This window comes from Cryptomeria japonica, chromosome 3 (genome assembly GCF_030272615.1).
Source record: "Cryptomeria japonica chromosome 3, Sugi_1.0, whole genome shotgun sequence".
NCBI lineage: Eukaryota > Viridiplantae > Streptophyta > Pinopsida > Cupressales > Cupressaceae > Cryptomeria > Cryptomeria japonica.
Window position 1 is genome coordinate 678,824,390 of NC_081407.1, and position 19,564 is coordinate 678,843,953.

General features: G+C 36.3%; 1 protein-coding gene across 1 annotated transcript in view; it reads right to left on the minus strand.

The window, feature by feature from the left end:
* Window positions 1–680: 680 nt before the first annotated feature.
* The window catches only part of LOC131055185 (protein ROOT INITIATION DEFECTIVE 3), a gene marked incomplete at its 5' end in the record, with an annotated part of 101,559 nt that continues 82,675 nt past the window's right edge, over window positions 681–19,564 (minus strand). The window contains 2 exons of the mRNA XM_057989781.2: window positions 681–1,292; window positions 17,677–17,924. Coding sequence (XP_057845764.2) covers window positions 1,065–1,292; window positions 17,677–17,924 — 476 coding nt within the window. The remainder of the gene's footprint in view (window positions 1,293–17,676; window positions 17,925–19,564) is intronic.

The window sequence follows — 19,564 nt, forward strand, 5'->3', positions numbered from 1 at the left end:
ACTAAAATGAGTTCAACAATGTAAAGTGACAACTCACTTTGCATAATATGTAATTTTCTGCCTTACAAAAACATACAAAGAAATCTATAAGTTGCTCATTTTGATATTTATGAAATAATAATAATTATAATAATAAATCCTTTAATTAATAAATGTATATTTTTTTTTTCTTTATAATCTACTTAATAAATTCATGTCTATTTTTCTCTTTATAAATTATTTTTATCAAAGCGGTATATATCATTGATAGATTGGTAAAAGACTCCACTAAAACAATTTCCTTAGCCTTCAATTCCTTGAAAAGAAATTAAAAATAACAGATAACCGTTCCTCGTGTGTACCTTCTATTATCTACAGTTTCACAACATTTTTATAATTTTAAATATAAAAGGAGTATTTCCCATCAAAAGGAGTTGAATACGATAAAGTTGGTCACGACAAGAATTCTTTTGTTTATCTAAGCTCTCATTTCTCTATTTTAAAGAGAAGCGGAGCTTTTCAATCAAGAAGAGTAAAATGTTATACAATAAACAGATCTGGCAACTACATGAATGCTTGAAAAATAACACAACTGAATCTCCTTTCCAACAAGCAAAATGTTCTACTGTGAGTACCATTGTGGTTCCATGTGCCAGAAAAACAAGCTTAACAGTGTCATTTAGAGATATTCAGAAAACATCTGTAAAAATTATATGTGAAGATTCATTTGACTTTTCCTGCATGTATAATATCAAAAAAATGATATTTTTCATGTTTTGTGAATTTTATAGTAACCTGTTCCATCCCCACCATACCTCTCAATACACATACAAATCAAGGCTCTGCGATTCTATGATCGTCTCCAATTTGTCTATTACAGGACATTAATTTCATACATTTGCCTACTGAGCATGCACAAATAACATTTACAGCCCAAAAGGCATACAAATGGAATCAATTTAATTCTTCTAGAAATGAATAAGCTCAAACTAATCTCTACTGACTACAAAATTGTGCTCTGTATGATGTTTAAAGGGGAAAAAAACCTTGCTTGGTGAACATCCCACACAATCTACGTCATTAACTTATTTCCTTCCCGCAATCTTGGTCCTTGCCTTTTTCACCTTCTCATTGTGCTTATTGGCATCTTCATCCTCCTCTCCAACTTTATTACCACCCATAAGTTCATTCACACAGAAGTAGTGAAGGTCTTGATAAACTTGTTGCCATTGCTTTATTATATTCAAGGAACGTTGGTGTTCTGATCTCAGCCTTTCCAATTCCATTTGAGTAGCAGTCGAAGAACCTTGTTCCTGAAGATTTTGCCATGTACATGAGAAACAATCACACCAATTAAGCTATGGTCTCTTCATCGATAAATATTTTATTTTAAAATAAAATGAAAATTAAGAATTTTTAATGTACACTAATAACCTGCAAATAGCTGATGAGAAGGTAGACAAACACAATTGAAGCAAGAACTACAATGTGCTTTACACAGAACATACAATTTATGGTACACATGATGAGTCTGAGAGGAAATATTATATGTAGTTACATCCAGGATAGGTGATTTCTACATATTGATTAATAAAATTCAAACATTATTTGGATTTCTTCTGAATACAATTCTCAATTTTCGTTATTGACTATTGCTTTCACTGTTTCACAAAGTGATTTTATAGATTAAATTCAGGCTGTCAGTACTGATTATTCTTTCCAGGGCCTTGTCTCATTTGTTTTTAATCCCTTCCTAGTTACATTTTTGAGTCTCTGAGAGGATAATTTAGTTTGTGCTCTAAGATGCATTTTTTACTTTTTCTGTGTGTTCTATATCAAGAGATGATACTTCATATTTATGCCAATCCAATCAGTGGGCAATTGTTTCTTCTCCCATTACCCAAAAAGAACTTGGCAACAGCCTCGTCAACTTACCAATTATCAGCTGTGTAATGTGTTCTATATAAATAAACACTGTTCTTAATTGAAACGAGCTTGCTCTGCTTACATTCTATACAAATGTAGCCAGTTCATCTCTGTATGTTCAATCCTCAAACTCAGCTATTTTTTAAATTCTCAAAAGATTGGCAAAATTTCAAATCTGCCTTCCTTGGTAATTAACCCTTACATATAAATATAATTTTTCTTTATGTAATCAAATTTATACGCAAGTGGTTACATAAAAATAATTTAAAAATAAATCAAAAAGCGAGCGAACCAACGGAACAGCTAGAATGGGGATATGGAAATAAATCACAAACTACGTGGAAAGCTGGTATAGCTATAAAGGATAGATAAAGATTAATTAAAACTAGGTGGATAGCTGCAATAGCTGGGAAAGAGTGGATTGCTAAGAGCATCAAGAGTCGTAAGATTTTTGACCTACATATCAAATATTATATTACAAGCCTGAGTCCAGAAAATCTTATACAGCCCTTCTCCTATGTAAAGGAACACTCAGATACATTCAGAAACAGCATTACTTTACAAACCCACAAGACGAGCAAGTTTCCACTTTACAACATTATAAATCCATGATAACTGCAGATACCATAATAGTGACTACGGATAAGTCAGGTCCTCTCTAGTTTCATCATAAGCGGGCATTACCAGTAGAGAACTTATTCATCATGCTAGAAATCTAATTTATCAATAACTACACTGAAATTTAGTAGAAGCAAAAAGTGGAACGAGTTAGAAATACTATCAAGACAATTGCACATTAAGGAGAGTAAAAGAAAACTGCTTGGTTTACCTCTAGAGTTTCTTTATAAGAGAGCATCACCGACAAAGTATCTATTCATATTGGTGAAGATTACAACTCAATTCCTCAATTATTACAACTGAATTTTGTTATATAGTAATATACACATCAAGAAACAAGGGGTTTAAGAGCAAAAAGTGTAGCCTACTGCCAACTTAATCTAGATCAGCTATTATCACACTTGGAAAGCAAATATATGGCCAATGCAATAATATGATTAAGTGCCACCAAAAGGAGGTCTATTTTTACATGCAACTTCCCTCACTTTTCTACTATTACACTAGCCAAAGAAGACTGAAATCAATACCTAAAAGGCATATCTCATTACTATTGTAAATAAATTGGACTGTTTGACTTCAAGTTGTCTCCTACCATCCCTTTGTGTGTGCCCCTATCAAACCCAAGGGTCAACCTTGCAGTTACGGTGGCTAGCCTTAAGGGTCTCAAAGTTGAGGTGATTTGTATACCAATAATGCTGATAATCCCTCCAATTTATGTTTTAGCTTATTCCAATTAGGTTCTACTAGCCAGCCCGTGTTGCATTTTAAGTTTGTATCTTTTGCCTAGTGTTCAGTAAAAGTTTGCGATCCTAATTTTCAGGGTTTTGGGTAGCATTAAGATTTGTTTGCTAGCAAATATGCCCTAACCCTAATCATCAATGCTGATTTTTTAGCATTTAGGACTAGGACAATTTTGCTCAAAAATATGCCTTAACCTTAATCCCAAATCCTAAAAAAATTAGGGCTTAGGGATAAAAAGATTTTACAAGTATGCACATTACACAAGATTTTATGGTGAGTTTTGCATAAATGTAAATATATTGTTTACTATAATTTTTCCCTGAATTGCAAGCACTGGGCTCTCAGAAATCGAGTCTTGTTGTGAGACTTTCAAAATTGAGAAGGATAAATTATCAAAGCACAAATGAAGACAACTTTATGTTGGTTAAAACAAAGTCCAGCATTAAGTTGCAACACAAATTTCGAAGAATAACACAGATGACTGCAGACTACTAGCTAAATCAGACACTAGTAAATCTACATTGATAAGAAAGATTTAGACAGGTGAACACTATGCAATTTGATGAAGGAGATCATTAAACCACATTCATAACTGCAATTTAAATGGACAGATTTCACCAAAAAATTTGGCTCACCACAAAATACTTTCAATTTAATTCAAGAAATTAAAAACATAGATTTAACAATCAGAGTTGCAGAGTCACTTTTGTTGAACAATGACTTCTGCAGCATAAGCATCACTTCCACCAATATTCCTTATCTTACACGGAAATATAATTTCACTGACAATTTCCGCAGCATAAATCTGGGATCAATTCTCATTACCATCTATGTACTCAAAACACTAATTTATAAGCTCTCTAGGAGAAAGCTTTAAATAAATAATATTAATAAATGTCTTTAAAGCTGATTTAAAGCAACCCTAATACCTACCCTTGAAAAAAGAAGCAATGAAACACTTCAGTAACCTAAAATAAGCTTTCCTTTGTTTTAAAACTGCTTTCTTCTCCAAATGGTTCAATTGAGATGAGATGACTCATCCTTTTTCTGCTTTAATACACTAAAACTAGGTGCCAAATTTTGAGCTTAAAGACTTGCTTTTATTGGGATCTATTCTGGGGTGTTTGTGCCATGTCAAAAGAACACATTACATGTCTCAAATAGTGGTGGTGACATACCAAAAGCACCAATTTATGTTTTTGCCCTGTCCTTGTAGCATGTGATTTTGTGTTACCTTTGCCATGTTTTATTGTTTGGAGTGAAACTCTAAAATGGCTGAAATGATAACTCGATATATACAAAGGAGATGAAGGCTCCTTATGTAAAGATTACAAGAGGATATTTCCATAATGGAAACGATCGAGAATAGAAACACAAAAGACAGAAAGGAAACTTCCTAAAACTAACTAAAGACAAAAGACAGCATTCAACATTCAGCAAGATCACCCTCTCATACCCTTTAAAGTAATACAATAGAGATATATTCAAAGCTATAGAGATTGAAGTGATAAGGAGACTGAGAAACATTCTAAATAAGAACAAACTACAAAAAGGAAATATCCTAAACTAATTGAATGACCACTATAAAAACATTACATTATTACTTTAAAACCCTCCCTTAATGGTCATTCTACTAACTACATGTTGTGACGTATTCACACATCGCCCCATTGCAAATGGGGACCCCTACTTTTTGCTTTCTAGGGTTTGTTTTCTAGGTCTTTTAGGGTTTTGTCTGTTAGCCTTTGCAAGATGAGTGCTGTCGAGGGGATCGTTGGATTACAGGCTTTGCTTGAGTCAGGGTGAGTCCACAGGGCCCCAGAATTAGGGTTTCTTTGAGAGTCTTCCTTAGGGCCTGGTTTTGCTAATTGTGTCTTGCTTTGTGAGTGGGTATCATTCTTGAAGGTCCGAGCTAGGACGAGTTGGTGAGTGATGAAGTCTGAAATGTCATCCTGATCTTCAAATGCCTTGAAATTTGGCTAAGTCTGGAATGCCCTGATCCTGAAATTTGACTAAGTCTGGAAAACTGAAGAATCCTCCAAAAACTAGATTTTGCAATATAACTCCTAGAGGTCCGAAACCACTCTCAAACATCCTGAAAGTATATATGGAATATAACTTAAAGTATAAGTGACTTATACTTAAATGTTATATTCCATAAAATGATCCTGACGGAGAGTCCAAAATGTCAAATTTCGCTCCTGACCCTTCCAAAGGGTCCAAAGCGAATTTTGCTCCTGAGCCTTCCAAAGAGTCCAAAGGGAAATTCTCCATAAGACATTCTACTTTGACCAAAACCTAGAACTAATGCATTCCTAGGCTTGAATGAAGGCAAAAACACTTGTTTGAATGAAGAAATGCAAAAAAATGAAGTCAGGATCATGGCCTAAGGTGAATTTCGCTCGTGACCCTTCCAAAGGGTCCAGAGCGAAATTCATATTTCCTCTATTTTTCTCCTTAGCTTGACCAAGTTTGTAGACTTTTGAGGCATAATTGAGAAGTTTTGATGCAACTTTGCCTTGGAGAGGAGATTTTAGACTTTGGGATGATGGATTCTAGCCTGGGAGAGGAATTTCGCTCCTGACCCTTCCAAAGGGTCCAGAGCGAAAATCCTTATAACCCTCATTTTCCTTCCTTGTTTTGGATGGGCGTTGGTTTATTAGACATTGTGTGTGAGTCTTGATGTGTTCTTGCCTTGAGAAGTGTTTTGAAAAGTGAGGATCTTGTCCAAAAATAGGAATTTCGCTCCTGACCCTTCCAAAGGGTCCAAAACGAAACTCTTCATAAGCCTCATTTGCTCCCTTGTTTTGGATACCAACCTTGTTCCATGGGCAAATTTGGGAAGGAAATAACATGTCTCTGCCTTTTGAGGTGATAGAACGTAGAAATGTGAAGGATTTTGGCCAAGATTAGGAATTTCGCTCCTGACCCTTCCAAAGGGTCCAGAGCGAAATTCACTATAATCCTCATTTGCTACCTTGAATGGGCTTAAAACCTGGTTCCTCAAGTGGAAAAAAATCTATATTTGCCTCCAGGAGAAGATTGAAGTTTGAAAAATGAGCAATTAAAGCCTAAATCAAGATTTTCGCTCCTGACCTTTCCAAAGGGTCCAAAGCGAAAATCAACCTAAGACTCATTTCTGGCCTTATTTGACCAAATTTTGATTTGCAAGGCATTTTGAAGGGAAGAGTAGACATGTTTGGATGTTGGAAATGTTTGAAAGCTTTGAAAAAATGAAGGATTCTAGCCAAGAAGGTGAATTTCACTCCTGACCCTTCCAAAGGGTCCAGAGCGAAATTCCTTATAAGCCTACTTTTTAACCTTTCTTGGACATGAAACCTTGTTCCTAGGGCAATGAAGGATGAGATTCTACCTTGCAAAGAAGTTTCAAGTTGAAAGAATGATGATTTTGGGTCAAGAATGAGATTTTTGCCCCTGACCCTTCCAAAGGGTCCGGAGCGAATTTTCTCAAAACCTCTCTTTGCTATCCATTTTTTGCAAGATCAAGTGTGGGCTAAGGTAAAATCAAAGAGAAGTTGCCCCTAAGAGTGACTTTAAGTTGCTAGAAACCATGAAAGCTGAAGGAATTGAGCCTAAAAATGATTTTCGCTCCTGACCCTTCCAAAGGGTCCAGAGCGAAAATCCTAAAAACCATCTTTTCTTCCAAAATTTGAGCAAAGTCAAACCTGGACAAGGGTGAGAGAAGTCATTTGGATTGCCTTAGAGTGAATTTTAGTCGCCAAGAATGCAAATTTTGAAGCCAAATGAGATTTTCGCTCCTGACCCTTCCAAAGGGTCCAGAGCGAAATTCTTAAGATCACCCTTTTTCCTTGCAAATCAAGTCAAGATTTTGGTTTTTATGACCTGGAGAGGAGTGAGGCAAGGTGTTCTAAGTCTTGGAGGTGATTTGAAGTTGAAAGGATGGTGAAATAGCCCTAAAACAAGATTTTCGCTCCTGACCCTTCCAAAGGGTCCAGAGCGAAAATCTTAAAATCTACCTATTCCTTTCAAATTTATGCTAAGCTATGCCTAGACCAGAGTAAAAGATGCCCTTGTGATTGCCCTTAAGTCGATGGTTGTCTCCAGAAGTGATGATTCTAGGCCAGAGGAGGAAAAACGCTCCTGACCCTTCCAAAGGGTCCAGGACGAAAATCCTAAGAACTCCTATTTTGCTTTACAAAATCAAATCAAACTTGGATTGGGTGAAAGAGGAGAACTATTTCCTAGCCTTGTGAGGTGGATTGAAGTTGGAATGATGAAAAATGAGCTACAAACAAAGAAATTCGCTCCTAACCCTTCCAAAGGGTTCAGAGCGAAAAACACTAAAACCATCCTTTTCTCCAAATTTTGTGCTAAGTCAGGCCTGGACTAGGGTGAGAAAAGCTATTTGGAATGCCTTGGAAAGATGTTTGACCTTCAGAAATGTAAATTTTGAGCTAAAGTTGGAATTTCGCTCCTGACCCTTCCAAAGGGTCCAGGGCAAAATTCTTATAGGGTCTGTTCCTGGAGAAAATCTTGGGCAAGTTTCATGTTGATATCTTTTCGTTGATGATTTAAGTTGAAAATGCTATGCTGAAATGAATTTATCATGTGTCCTTAATCATCTTTTTGTTTGTCTTGCAATTAAAAGGAAGACCTCTTCCAGTCCAGCATTTGAAGGAAAGGTACACCATCCATCCTGCACATCAAAGACAAACGAGGTTAAAGCAAGGGTCCGTTGAAGAAGCCAATAGTTTCAGAAGAGTTAATTAAAGTTAGCTTTTAAACATCACCAAATTGAACATCAACCAAGTGTCGGACAAGGTGGCATCCCAGTCATCACTCCTCCAGTCGGGTTGGTCCACCTCAACGTGTCCAGATTCAATGTACCTGACTCATGGGAGATGGCACAAACTTCGATGTACCTACCCCGGTTCTCCATTGGTCGAATATTCTAGAGAAGACGTGTCCAAATAATGCAATTATTTCATTCGCCAAAATTGAGTTTGTTGTAACAAACCCTAATTAGGGTTTCATTGTAAAATCTTGGCCATTGATCTCAAATTGTTCTAAGCCATTGAATTGTATTGTGGGCACTATATAAGCCCTGGCTCCTCATTTGTAAAGGCTAATAGTTAGTCAGTAGTTAGAAGGTGAATAGTTAGAAATAGTGAATAGTCAGTTGATAGAATAGCAATTAGAGTAGAATAGAAAGAGAAGGCAAAGATTGTTGCCAAGATGTTGTTGTAATAGGCTTGTAAAACTTCATTGAAGAAATGGTGAAATCTATGGGTTGATTCAACAATTTGCATGGTCTCTATACTTCTCAGATTTGATTTCATGTTATTAGATGAGTGGAAGAAATGTGTTTGATTGATGGTGAAATTTGTATATCCATACTACTAGCAGTTTGTTGATTGCAGACTTGCCTTGTGTAGTCAACTGGAATCATTCAGCTTAAGCTTAACTTCAATTGTCGCTTCTTCACTGATATGCATCAGCCTGATGGTGTCTATGCCTATAGCAATGATCTGAACATCATAAAGCTTTCCTCCAAAGCTCGCACTAATCTTGTGGAGATGGTCCTGGGATGTCAAAACAAGACTTAGTTAGAATTTCATCAAATATCAATCATTGCTCCTACATTCTTAGTGTCAGAATTAGATCCTACCCTCACCCTCATCCTTTTTTCCTTTTTTTTCAAAAAATCGAGGCTAGTGAAATCCTGTGTTCCAGCAATGTTCAAAGCAAATCAGAAGTTTAGTCATCAAGTGTAAGTCCCCTTGTGATTCCAGCAAAATCACACCATACCACAAAGAGCTTATCCACGAGTAGAGAACCTACATACAAGAACCTTGGAGTTGCCTCGACTGATCCTTCGGCGAGATCTTCAGCAGTAGGGAAACTTTGCTCAAGAGAGGATAAGGTACCTTTAGGTATTTTATTTTGTGTTCGCATGTGCATGAAAAACACATCAACACTACCCTACAGAAGACTTGACATAATCTACAGGTTATTCGACCATGAATGCATAGAAAGCTGCCCCTTCTCTCAAAACACTCTGCAACATGAGCCTATTGAGCCCCTCCTTGACTCTACAGAACTTATTGATATAATCAAGATTACCACAATCTGTCGACCACAATCCTTCCAACTTGATGTTGGGTAACAAAGCCACCCCTCCCTTACACTGAGATCAACTTCTCAAAAAACTTCACAATTCTGAAAGAACACAATTTTGTCCAAAAAACCGTGAAAACGTGTGACCCAAACCAAGCTGCAAGAAACCATGATTTTTGTGGAAAAAAATTGTCAAACCCTTGAGCACACACAATTTTGTAAAAAAATCGACAAAAACCTTTTTTTTGTTTAAGAAACAATAAAACCCCATTACCACGATTTTTAGGAAAAAATAATGTAAAACCTTGCCTAATTTTTATGGAAAAAAAAGTACAAAACCCTTCCATGATTTTTTGTGGAAAAAAAATCAGAAAACCCACCATAATATTTTTTTTGGAAAAAAATCAGAAAACCCACCGTGACTTTTTTTGGAAAAAAATCAGAAAACCCACCATGATTTCTTTTGAAAAAAAATTGTCAAAAAAGAACCGAAACTCTGATACCATGAAATGATAATTCATTATATACAAAGGAGACGAAGGCTCCTTCAATGGAGATTACAAGATATTTCCATAATGGAAATGATCAAGAATAGAAACACGAAAGACAAAAAGCAAACTTCCTAATACTAACTAAAGACGAAAGATAGAAAAAAAACTTCTAAATAAAAACAAAGTACAAAAAGAAAATATCCTAAACTAACTGAATGACCATTATAGAAACATTACATTACAAATGCCACTCTAATTTGGTGCAATCTTTAGTAAACAACTTGCATCTTCTTATAGTCATGGTTCTTTGAATTCTTTTCCACATTGATCAAAATTCTTACCTGGCCATGCCACTTTGCAACTACAAATTTTACTTAGGCTTAATCATTTTTTAGGCATTTCCTTACCTGTTTGCCATTTAATCAGTCACAGTTTCCTAATTGTAAGACTGAGTAAAAAGTGCAATGCCTTTTATCTTTGCTTGTTGCAACATCCTAAGTGAATTACACCACTTAACTGGTTGTGGTTTTAGATTGGTTCTACCAACTCTTTCAAGCACCCATTTTTGACATTTGTTTTTTATCTTTCTACTCTGCCTGATGCCAACCTGATTTGGCACTCAAATTTAAGTCTTCATATCTTCATTTCCTCGGCACATTTTACCTGTCTTACTACCACTTGACATAGATTCCTCATGGTTTGGCTGCTGAGAAGGATGCCTGTAACATTTTACTTAGCCTTCAATTCTTAGCGAAGTTTTGATTTATTCTTGCCAATTTTTTCTGATGGTTGTGCCATATAAAAAGTGATACACCTTAACTTAAACACATTCCTTCTCGCCATTTCGAACTTAATTTGCTATATGCTGATGTATAATGGAGTTTACTTAGCCATTTTTTTCAATCTGTTATCTGGCTCCAAGTCTTTGGCAATTCCTTTTTTATGTTGGAGCTATCATCAATTGAATGACTTCTTCACTTCCCTTTCTATATTTGAGCGTCCAAAAGGCAGGTATTTTTTCATCTTCCACTTGGTAAGATGTAACCTTAAGCAATCAGCAACTAGACCACGACAAAGACATTTTGCAACTGGACAAGGGAGAAAACTCAATTAGCGTTAACAACATTCTCTCCTTTTGACTATTCTGCTCCTAGTCCCGCAACATTACAAATGGAAGCCCCCAGGGGAAAGGGAGCAGAAGGGCCCAGTTCTTCCGGAGGGAGGGTGGGGAAGAACTCTTTGAAGCTGTGCCCCTTGCAGTGGATTTCTCACAGGCCCTATAGGATCCCCACATTATAGAGTCCATAGCTGCAGAAACCTGTCCGGTCCTACCCACCCCAAATTGGGCCAAAGAATATATCACTCTATGCAACTGGACAAGGGAGAAAATTTAATTAGCATTAACAACGTGACAAGAAAAAACTAACTATAGGCAAAGTTTCATAGGTGTACCAACAAGTACTAAATCTGTTTGCAGGGAATCTAATATACATAAAAAATAAAAATAAATTGGTTTGTAAGCCCTTTTATATAGCAACCAACACAGCATTCAACATTTAGCAAGATCACCCTCTCATAGCCTATAAAGTAATACAACAGAGATATATTCAAAGCTATAGAGATTGAAGCCATAAGGAGACTGTAGATACTTTTCCTGTTGTTATCCTCTCTAAATATTTTTATATTCTTTTCCCTCTTTCTTCTTCCAATGATATGTCATTATTGGATAAGTTTAGTTCCCCATAAGGGGTCTAGAGATGTGAAGGGTGCTAACACTCCAATACCCAAGCCTCAAACAAATCAAGACCTTTCACGTACCATTTCTTTGGTGCCACTCTACTCTCACATGCAACTTTGCTTCCACATACTATCACACTACCACATACCTTTGGGTATAAAGACTCATAGAGGTTTGGTATATCAAATGATTTGGTATATTGAGCTCAGTTACCAGGTTCTTCTGAAACCATCCCTACCCATATGGATCCAATCCAAAGCCGAAACAGCTCTATGTTCACCTAGCATCTATCTCAAGAATTGTGGGTGCACAAGGGAGACCCTAGGCAAACCCAAAGGGACCCAAGGGCTGCCCATATGAAAAACCAATTTTTTATTTTTTTTTAAAACTTGATTACAATTAGGGGTGACAAGGAATCAGGATCTAACTCTTGAGCGTGCTGACTTAGAAGTCATTGATGCACAGCTTGCCAAATATCTCTTTGGATAAGGCATTTTCTACTATGAAATGGCTAGTGCAAGTAGCATTCTCACTCATTGTAGTTCAAATGAAATTGAACAAAAAGTTGACTCTGATGCTCTCAATGAAAAGCAATATGAATGATTGTAATTTTCATTATGTATTGGCATTTGAAAATTCATTGAATCGTCGATTTATGAATCTTTTATTTTTTGCATATTATGAGGCATGTGTGTGTGTGTAGGGAAAAAAATAATGCCATATCGGTGTACCCAAATCCATACTCATCTCGGTACTAGGACCAGCAACTTGCATACTATGGAATTTATTTTTTCAAACCATCACTCTTCCATTAATTTTAGGCATATAAGGTAGTATGATATATTGGACAATTTGGCATTGGAGATATAAGTCAAAAGATGAAAGTGATAAGGTTGAAGCAATGAGTGTTTCTTTGAAGAGTGATAAGGCAGAAGTTAAAACTTTGAAACATATGAATGCCTAAATTAATTATTTCTTTTGCAAATTTCGTCATCATGTTGTGTGAGAGAGACTTTACATCGTCGTATCACATGAGAGAGCTTTGAATTGTTTGATGAGATGATCATTGATGTAAGGCCACAAAATATGGTCCAATTATTTACAAATAATGTTACTACTAGGAGACTTCCTATGGAGAAGTATCCCACTATAATTTAGAGCCCATGCACGACATACAAACATGATCTAACGCTAGAGAACATGATAAAAATCAAATGGCTTATGGATGTTGCTGCAAATAGCCAACACAATTACCAAAGTTCATTCACAATCACATGAGGGTGTTGAGAATGATGTACACCTTCAAAAAAGGGCAAAGAACTCTTTCAACTAAGGATGACAAGGTATGCTACCCACTTCCTTGCATTGCAGAATCTTCGCCAACAAAAGATGAATTTGAAATAAATGTTCATTACAAATTGGTGAGTACTATAGCCGGTGAACATCAATTTCTGACTCTTGGGATCCAATTTGGTGCGCTTGGCATCTAGAATCCAAACATAAGATGTAGAGACAAACTTTCAGATGATTGATATTGGGCTTCCTACCACACCAAACTTCCTCTAGAGTCAGCTTCATAACGGCCTTTGTGGGAGATTGGTTCAGAAGGTAGACTGCAATGAAGACTGCTTCTGCCCAAAATTTCTTTGGAACATTTCTATGCTCCAACATAGTCCAAGCCATCTCAGTCACTGTACAGTTCCTGCGCTCAACAACACCAATGTGCTGAGGGGTGTAAGGTGTGGTAAGTTGATGCTTAATGCCATGTGAAGTTTGTAGAACAAAATTCCCCTCCATCGTCAGACCGAAGAGTGACTATCTGAGAGCCAAAGTCTTTTTCCACTAAGGCCTTAAACTTCTGAAACATGTTGAACACCTCTGATTTTTGCTTGAGAAAATACACCCACAAGCATCTGCTGAAATCATATACAAACAATAGAAAATACTTGCATCCAATGACTGATGGAGTATTCATGGCACCGAAGATATCCGCATGAACTAGCTGCAAGACCTTGGATGCTCTCCAAGCATCTCCATCTGAAAACGAAGTCCTATGCTGCATTCCAACTTGACAAGCTCCACAAACACCATAATTCTAAGTCTGAATCTCAAGTAATCCAACAACTAGATCTTCCCAAATCAACTGAGAGAGATAGTGAATATTCGGTTGCCCATATCACTGATGCCAAAGAGTGTTAATGGAAGTACTCCTAGCTGCCATGGCGTGTTCCTGAGAATCAATAGAACCAACAAGTCTATAAAGACCATGATCCTTAATGACAACAGCAACTGTAGTGCGAGTCTCCCTGTCAACAATGTTGCACCTATGCAAACCAAAGACGACATCCAATTGTGGAGAATGATGCACAATCTGCCTGAATGGCAATAGATTGAGCTTCGTAATTGGGACAAAGTATACATCGAGAAATATCAAATCTCATCCTCTAGATGAAATCTAAACATTGCCCTTTTCGACACCAGTATACTCTTCGCCTCCTCCAAATATCATTGAATCAATGAAAGGCGAGTACTCTGTAAACCAATCCTGACGATGTGTGAAATGTTGAGGCGCCAAAGTCAATGTGCCACGCTGATGATGTGACATCATCAAATGGGCGTTGGGCCATTGAACGCATAGAAGGCAAATTCCTTCTGGTCAGAATGCGTGGCAGAATTGGCCTTCTACTTGGACCCTCCTTGTTTAAATAGCATGGATTCTATCAACTTCCTACAATCTTTCAACAAATGGCCAAACTGATGATAGTACTTACACTGTAAACTCTTCTTCAAAGACTGTTGAGGTTGACCTTGACCTTTTCCTTCCTACTAGGAGGATTGAGCTTTACCCTTGTTCTTATCCGAAGCTTTGGTTGTGAATGCCTGTTCAATGGACAAACTAGCGTTGCTTCCATCTATCCTATTGTAGAAGCTTGTTGTGGAGATCAAGAAAAGAAGAGATATTGAGTGTATCTATTAAATGCTCGTAGGATCAGAGCAAGCTTTTCAGCGTGATCACTACCATATCCTCTTCCTCCATTTTTGGGTCTATAGCTTCCAACTGGTCACGGATGTCTTTGATCTTCGTAAGATGTGCCTGGAATGTATTTGCATCCATCATGATAGAAAACAGCATATTCTTCAGAAAGAAAGCTCGGTTCTTGTTAGATGTTTCATGAAGATCCTTCAAGAGATCCCAGTCTCTTTAGTTGTATGACCTGAAGGCACCCAAGGGAGTTGATCATTTGTGACTGGTAACTTGATAAGCATAACAGCCTCTCGATTTCGCCCATCAAATTTATCTTGGTCTATACTCGTTGCTGCAGGACGAGTAGCTTTGCCCAAAACAATCCAATCAAAGCAATGATACTGAAAAATGGTCAACATGTGCTATTTCCAGGTGTTGTAGTTGTGGTCGTTGAACTTCTAACAGTGCTCCAACATGATGTTGGTCAAAGATGCCATCACGAAAAATCGAGGTTGAAATAAGTCAACTTGGTGAAGGCACAAAAACGAAGGCAGAAGAATCTAATTGAAAAACCAGAAACTACATCCAACAAAAAAACTGAAAAAGTGGAACAGAATTTGAGGCACGAATCCCAATGCATGAATTTCGAGGTTTGCTGAAAAATCCAGAAATTCAATTTCCTGCAAATCTAAAAAAACTCAAAAAAAAACACGACTGAAGGTGGAAATCGCATGGGTTAAAGCGCAGATGAAAAACACGGGAAAAATTAATTCCTACTTCGTAAAATCGCAAAAAATCGCCATCTAAGCTCAGTCGGGTTTAAAAAATCACGAAAAATAGGTGTTGTCATCGCCGGAAAATCACCCAAAACACACAACAAAGACCGAAACACACAGAAAAATAACCCTACCATTGCATCACACACCCAAATCAGAAAGTCCAGCATCAGGCGAGCAAAAATCTGCATCGAGCAAGAGAAAATCTGCTGCGGGCAAGACAAAATCCACTGCAAAAAAGCACACGATATCGCAGACGAAGAGTGGCAATGAGCAGATCCGCCCGCCAAGGAAAACACGGGTTTCAACAAAAACACGCTGCAGAAATCCGAAAGAAAAAACATAGCCACAAAATCATGATTTTCAGAAGAAAAAAAATCCACCCACAAACCCTACACTGAACTTCAACTAGACCTGCGAAAGAAAATTGTTCTTGACCACGAACCCTAGCACACCCAAGAAGAGAAACTTCTGAAAAAAATCTCTTCAAAAAAACTACAAAAAATTTTCACTAAAAAAACTTTCAAAAATTTTTAATTTCCATGCTGTGATACCATGAAAAATAATTGAATGATTATATTTACGAATATAAAATGTATATATAGAGGTTTACAAGACGATGTTCTATAAAAAGAACAAATCATTTAAGTGAAACTTAAAAGCTTACAAAGTAAAAGAACTAAAAAGCTAACTCTGTCTTCTAATAAAAGAAGCAGTAGTTAATTAAACAAACTATAAGAATTAAATGACCATTAATAACCTAACTAAAGGTAACTAACTAAAAAGAATTAAATATTCCAGTAGAGTGGAGGGTAGCTTGGCCAATCAAATGGATAGCAAAATCATGGCAAGCTACATTTATCAACGAATTTTTCAAATGAAACAAATAAAGTTGTCAAATTTTCAAAGCCTCTAATTCAAGTTTTGAGAAAAGCCTATGGGGATAAATCTGTCATGGGCTATTTGTATGAGAGGTGATCAAGAGTACGATGAAGAAAAATAAGGACAAGTACATGCCATTGTGGGAGATAATGAATGAGAGATGGGTGGACAAAGAATTTCCCCCTCAATGTCATCGAACACTATCTAAATCCATTGTTGTTCTATAGAACATGGAGAGATTGTTTCCTACTTTAGAGGAGCTAGGTGCAACTATGGGAGAGTTTCCAATAGGCAAACAAGTAGGAGATTTGTTCTCCAAGATACCTACCATGGCAGGTAAGAACAACTTCAAATAAGGAAAACTCCGTAAACTTTAAACAATTTCTCTATATTCTACATACAAACATTATAGGTATGAAGTTCTGACCAAACCATGCATGATAGTATCTTGATTAAGTTTGCATTTTTTTGGCAAGATTTTTTGGCAAAGAAACCAAAAACCTTATATGGATGGGAATGCACCTTTTAAGTCAGCTATGTTGTGCGTTGGCTTATGATGCATAGTTGGAGAGCATTTGGACTTTGGACACATATTCTAAGAAATGCAACAATTCAACACAACAATGAATGAACAATTGGTGTTTGTTTGCAACAACCTTAGCCTTAAGATAAATAAAGCTTGAGGTTAGAAAAACATGTTACCGAAAATTACTTCTAAGTCCTAATTATTGTTTTGATTCATTTTCAAGGCTAATTTCTATTTTCTAGAAATTGTTTTGCCCACCTCAGTTACGTATACATCAAATTTGACAGTATCAAGTAGCATCAAGGAAGATCAATTAACTGACCTTGGCAAGATTGATCCAGATTCCAAATGGATCAAAAATGATGAGATGCTTTTTGATGAGGAAGACCTTTAGGTTTGGGAGATGCCAACATTGATCCTAAGGAGATCGATCAGATGAGAACAGGGCATACTCTTGGAGCTTCATCATTGGGAACTGCAGACCTCTAGTGTAGCATAATTCAAGCAGCAAAGAGTCATTGGCTCACTCAAATTTTTGTTACTTCGTACTTTGTGGATTAGATAGTAATACATTTTCAGTTTAGAACTTCAAAGTCAAACTACGTACTTGTTGTATGTTACTATGTAGTAATGCATTGTGCAATATAATCCGAGATCTGAAAATTAATTGAAAAAATATATTCCAAAATTCATGGCATAAACTCTTGTTTCATTTCTCTCTATCTCTATTTTTATGCAATTAAATTGCCTTTAAATATATAAAAAAAAATCCTGCATTTTATGGATTCCCAACAAAATCCACATTTTTTCAAAAAAAAAAACCTTAAGCTTTTGATTTGTACAGTTATTCCTGAGAAATATTTTTGCTACAATGTAATCAAGTAATGTAAAACAACAAAAGAATTGAAGGCGGCAATATGGAGAATTAGTCTCACCTGTAACTCTTTAATTTGTTGATTAATAGCAAAAATAGTATTGTAACAACTCCTGTCCATAAAGCCAGTATCATAAGAAGGAAGAATAACTGGTGGCCCATTGTCGCAATCAGGATTCCTTGGTTCCTTATATTTGTTTAAAGGTAACGGTGATAAGAAAGATCCACGCTTATGGTGGAGATTGCCTTGGTTATTTGAAGGCAATTGATGTTGGGAGTGTGACACCATAATAAGGGTATTTATTGGCCCTGCAGCAGAATCAGATTCTAAATTATGCTCTGTAAAAACATCTTTCTATTATGATTTAAAGCACAGCAAAAAATCCTTAACAACTTGTACATTTAAGAACAAAGATGAGATCGTGATACTTTAAACCACTATAGAATAAAGGCAGCACTGGTTAACTCTATAATCCAATTCAAACATATAGAAATCAGACAAGAACGAAAAACTACACGAGATGGTGAACAAATAGATGTGAGCAGTAAATAAAAGAGAAACACAATAAATGTAGAAAGCAGTACTTAATGCAACATAAATATACCCAAATCCACAAAAACTATGCCTACTAGCATAAGCTAATGAATTGTAAGCATGAATATTGAACACTGATAGATTTCTTCCTTGACCCTACTATCAAAAGCAGCTAAATAGCTCTACATTGATAACTATACAAACAGAAAAGCAAGAAAGAAAACAGTTTTACGTCAGACTTTGCTATACAAAAACCTATTTGGTAAAGAACACGTCCAATGGAAATATTATAAAACTTAGTAAGGAAATTTGTAACTTACACAGCCAGAGCAGGCTCATTGGCTCTTGACAATGTGTATATTAATGTATGCATGCAAAACTACTATCACCCATTGCCTGTTTTTCCTTTCATTATTATTATCCCAGTTCTAGCACACATTATAGCACACATTGAATGTAGTTAGCTTATCAACCAGTCACATGACAAGAAAATCAATGTATCCTCGTTAGATTTTTTTTAGGTCAGAACCATTTACAATTTTAAATTTTGCAAAGTCTAATTTGACCATTATTTGCATTTACATAATTTATTTCCCAAAGAACAACCAGACTGATGAGGCATGTTTTTCAGGTCATCATTATTACATCCAAACAAGACTGTGCATTGTCAAACCTCTTCATGTCGAGACTCACAGTCCAAATAATTTATTGAAGTTGCAACATCCCTACTAAACTCATACACATCCAGGCAACAGGTGCAGAGACTGAGCATAATCATATCCAACAAGCAGGGAAACACTAAAATCTATAAAATAAACTAAATCTATTTCAAGAAAAACAATATAGAATGCATTAATAGAAACTTAAACATCGAAAAACATACCCTCCATATGTTCAGGAACATGAAAACCACATTCATTGAGTCTCATAACCCATGACAGGCACATGGTATAGTACAATGATTAAACCGAAGAAAGAAACAACAAAGAAATGCATTTCAAAGGGATTTGGACCATAAACACTAAAAATATTCATTATTTCGTCCTCAAGACTCAGCACACAAAGTCCAACAGGGTACACTCATCGAGTCATCAACAATGAAAATAATGAAGACATGAATGCATAGAAGAAACTTAAATACAAATATAGTACTTTTAGGAGCATCAGAAGTCATTTTTAGGAGCATTGTAACTTCAGAATTCATAGCAAATCATATTATCTGCAGAGAGTTGATACTTGACATACAATGTGAATGAGTTTGGATTGGCTGAATTAAATATCCTAGAATTCGATAAAAAATTACAAGACTCAATCCTTGCAATCCAGATACATTAAGCTGGCTTGGTCTTGACAAAAAAAATTTACAGAATTTGCCCAAAACCCAACAAAACACTTTGATCGATCAAAAAAGACC